The sequence below is a fragment of the Nanorana parkeri genome, unplaced genomic scaffold, assembly GCF_000935625.1.
Source record: "Nanorana parkeri isolate BGI_ZX_2015 unplaced genomic scaffold, ASM93562v1 scaffold609, whole genome shotgun sequence".
Taxonomy (NCBI): Eukaryota; Metazoa; Chordata; class Amphibia; order Anura; family Dicroglossidae; genus Nanorana; species Nanorana parkeri.
This window is the reverse complement of record NW_017306877.1, coordinates 81,809-85,847: the sequence shown is the minus strand read 5'-3', so window position 1 is coordinate 85,847 and position 4,039 is coordinate 81,809. Positions and strand designations below refer to the sequence as shown.

The following is a 4,039-nucleotide window of genomic DNA, read 5'->3' as shown; positions in this document are numbered from 1 at the left end:
GTAGTAGGGAGGATCCCGGGCTCCCATATGCCGGGCTCCCTGTGACGTCAGCACCCCCCAGGCGTATATAAGAGGCAAGCCCCTGCAGCAGGATCAGCACACGGCTTGTCACAGCTCAACACTGGGGAACACAACTGCAAAGGACTATTGTCTGCCTCTCCCGGGACTATAACCGTCACACTGCCAGCCACAAGTAAGTGGGCATTTTGCTGTTTTGTGCCATCCGCGGGGACCTTGCCCTGGCACTTCCCTCTGAGCGTCACCTCAAACAGTTAGCAGCAAGAAAGCGGAACCTGCACATCGCTGTATTAGTTTTCACTATGTCACCAACTTATACTGCAGCGCTGCACGGGAAGGCGTTCGGCTGTACATTGCACACAGGCTTGGCAATGGGCGAAGGTGCGGGACCTGCGGATCTGGGGTCTCTGGAGGGCTTCTGGGGATCCCCATAGTTAGATGAGCAACATTTAGTATTATTTCCTTCTATTAGCTTGTTGTGATTATAATCCGGTCGTTGGATATAATATAAAGTGTTGTGGGGAATACATACATACATACATACATACATACATTACATACATACATACATACATACATACATACATTACATACATACATACATTTCATACATACATACATACTTCTGCAGGTCATTGTATATAACATAAAGTGTTGTGGGGAATACATACATACATACATTTCATACATACATACATTTCATACATACATGCATACATACATTTCATACATACATACATACATACATACATACATTCATACATACATACATATATACATACATACATACATTACATACATATATACATTTCATACATACATACATATATACATACATACATACATTACATACATATATACATTTCATACATACATACATATATACATACATACATACATTACATACATATATACATTTCATACATACATACATATATACATACATACATACATTACATACATATATACATTTCATACATACATACATATATACATACATACATTTCATACATACATACATATATACATTTCATACATACATACATTTCATACATACATACATACATTTTATACATACATTTCATACATACATACATTTTATACATACATACATACATTTCATACATACATACGTCTGCAGGTCATTGTATATAATATAAAGTGTTGTGGGGAATACATCTCATACATACATACATACATTTCATACATACATGCATACATACATTTCATACATACATACATACATACATTCATACATACATACATACATTACATACATATATACATACATACATTTCATACATACATACATACATACATTTCATACATACATACATACATACATGCATACATACATACATACATACGTCTGCAGGTCATCGTGACACATTGCCTGGGAAGGTTCATTCACCCGGGTCATGGCATATCTGTAAAGAATAAGTCACGGCAACAAGGAACACACAACACGTCCAGTTGCCGTGTCTTCTTCTTTACAGAGACACCAGACATTGCTCACATTGCACTACAATGACTGATATCATAACATACATCACACGTTGTACTTATCTATAGGTGACACTTGTAACAGGACACTGGTGAGGGGTCTGGCAACTCAATGCCAACACATGATGGCACCCCCAGATTTAGGAGGGTCCAATGTTGGCATCGAATGAAATGAAAGAGCGGCCGCTGTATCCTTTAAATGCCCCGAAATAAGTTCTGTAGATGAGCAGCAACAATAAGACCCCAACTATGAGCGGCCGAGACATTCGCCTCCTGCGGAATTCACAGCCCTCTGACAGCCGCCCCTTGCCGTGTCTGTTCCGGGAGGTTAGCATTACACGGGAGGGGGGTGGAATTATTTAGAGGATGAGCTCGGATCCCGATGATTCATTCATGAAGGTGAATTTGATCCGGGAGGAGACAATGGCGCTGCTTCTGAGACGGCCAGACGCTGTCATTCAGCAGCAGAGACAGCAATGGGGCAGCGACGCTTCACACCAGGGACAGACGTGGCACACGGCTCGTGTCCTTTGTTGTGTTATTTGCAGGAGGCCTGCTGGTGAAATCTCCATTCCCATGAAGGGAGGACACATATCGGACCCTGCACCGTAATATAGTCCAATCTGTAACCGGAAGGCGCTGGATCTTATATCACAATGGCCATTCCCGGTCAGGTCTCAAGTAGTGTAGAAGGAATGAGAAATGCAGGAAATCCCCCGAAATCTGTACACCCATCATAGTGCCATGAAACGCGTTGACGGTGACAGATACAATACTTTCCTATGGTGAGAATACCCCCAAGCTCCTGCAGAGGGAAGGGTTGACCGTAGGTGGTTCCTTCAGGTGGAAGGCTGGTCCTTATGTAATGAAAGGACTAGATGTGCAAAGAGGAAAGTGCCAGAACCTTAAAGTCCAGATCTGATTTGATGACGAATCTTGCATCCTAAAAACCCAACGCGTTTCCAGAGTTTAAGGGGTCCCCCTTGACCTCCGAGGGGACAACAAGTATTATTTGTAGCCCTAATGAAGGAGGGGGTCTTTGAACCCCTGAAACGTGTTTGCTTAAGATACAAGGCTCTCAATAAAGTTCAATGTGGACCTGACTGTCCTAGTTCTGGTGCTTTCCATCGCTCACGCCCACTTGCGGCGCTCCAGGAATTTAATGTTGGATGTGTTTCCTCTTTCAGCGATGACCCTGAACCGCAGCGACCGGGTCAAGAGCCTGGAGAAGAGGCGGGGCAGCATGCCGCTCGCCATGCACCAGCAGCTCCACCGGCGGAGCATGCCGGCCGACGACAAGGAGCTCCGGGGCAAATCTCCCGCCGGGGAGCTCTCCAAGCTGGTCCGCTACCCCTCCTACAACCCGGGCGACGAGCAGCGCGAGAGCTGGGCCTCCGATTCCTCAGACTCCGTCATATCCTCAGGAAGCGATTCCGAAGACCACCTCTTCAAAGTCATCTTGCTCGGCGAGCACGGCGTGGGCAAGTCCAGCCTGGCCAGGATCTTTGGGGGCGTGGAGGATCTCCAGGATGTAGAAGAAGCAGGTGAGGTCACAGTACACATGGGCAGAACTGGGGACTAGGGATGAGCATAACCGAGAGTTTACATTTTTCCAGAATTTGCGCTCAATTTCCCAATTTTGGCCATAGGGAAGGTAAAATTATGGTGATTTTCATGGTTTTTTAGGGTGTGATGGGCTTTAAATGCCACCTGAGGGTTAGAGAAGCTCTTTTCACCAAAAAATGGCCCCTCGTTAGCCTCAATATTTTCCATTTTTGCAAATGCGGCCAGGATCATTCCATTTGTCCCTAAAGAGGACCTTCATGGGGCCTTGAAGTACTCAAAGAGAGGTGCTGGATCCTCTACTCTTGGTGATGACTTGCTTTGGTGAGGAAGCCCATACATACCAAAAGCACCCCCAAGGAGGTCTTGGGAAAGGTCAAGAAGCAGTTATAGCACCACCCAAATGGTCATAGAGTCCACATGGTCATAGAGTCCACATGGTCATAGAGTCCACATGGTCATAGAGTTCACATGGTCAAAGGGTACATATGGTCAAAGAATCCAAATGGTCATAGAGTCCAAATGGTCATAGAGTCCAAATGGTCATAGAGTCCACATGGTCATAGAGTCCACATGGTCAAAGAGTCCACATGGTCATAGAGTCTGCATGGTCAGAGAGTCCACATGGCTAAAGGGTCCACATGGTCATAGAGTCCAAATGGTCGTAGAGTCCACATGGTCAAAGGGTCCACATGGTCATAGAATCTACATGGTCAAAGAGTTCACTTAGTCATAGAGTCCACTTAATCATATAGTCCACTTAGTCATAGAGTCCAAATGGTCATAGAGTCCAAATGGTCATAGAGTCCACATGGTCAAAGGGTCCACATGGTCAAAGAGCACACACACACACACATATGAGAATATATCTATATACACATACATACATACATACATACATAGATAGGTGCGGGTGTTCCTGCAGGAGTGGCAGTGCTGGTGGAGGGAGGGAGCG

At 44.9% G+C, this 4,039-nt stretch overlaps 1 protein-coding gene across 1 annotated transcript in view; it reads left to right on the top strand.

Moving 5' to 3' along the window:
- Window positions 1-169: 169 nt before the first annotated feature.
- RRAD (RRAD, Ras related glycolysis inhibitor and calcium channel regulator) overlaps window positions 170-4,039 on the top strand; it is a 9,044-nt gene continuing 5,174 nt past the window's right edge. Inside the window, exons 1-2 of the mRNA XM_018562885.1 lie at window positions 170-193; window positions 2,709-3,065. Of these exons, the coding sequence (XP_018418387.1) occupies window positions 2,711-3,065 (355 nt within the window). The 5' untranslated portion in view covers window positions 170-193; window positions 2,709-2,710. The remainder of the gene's footprint in view (window positions 194-2,708; window positions 3,066-4,039) is intronic.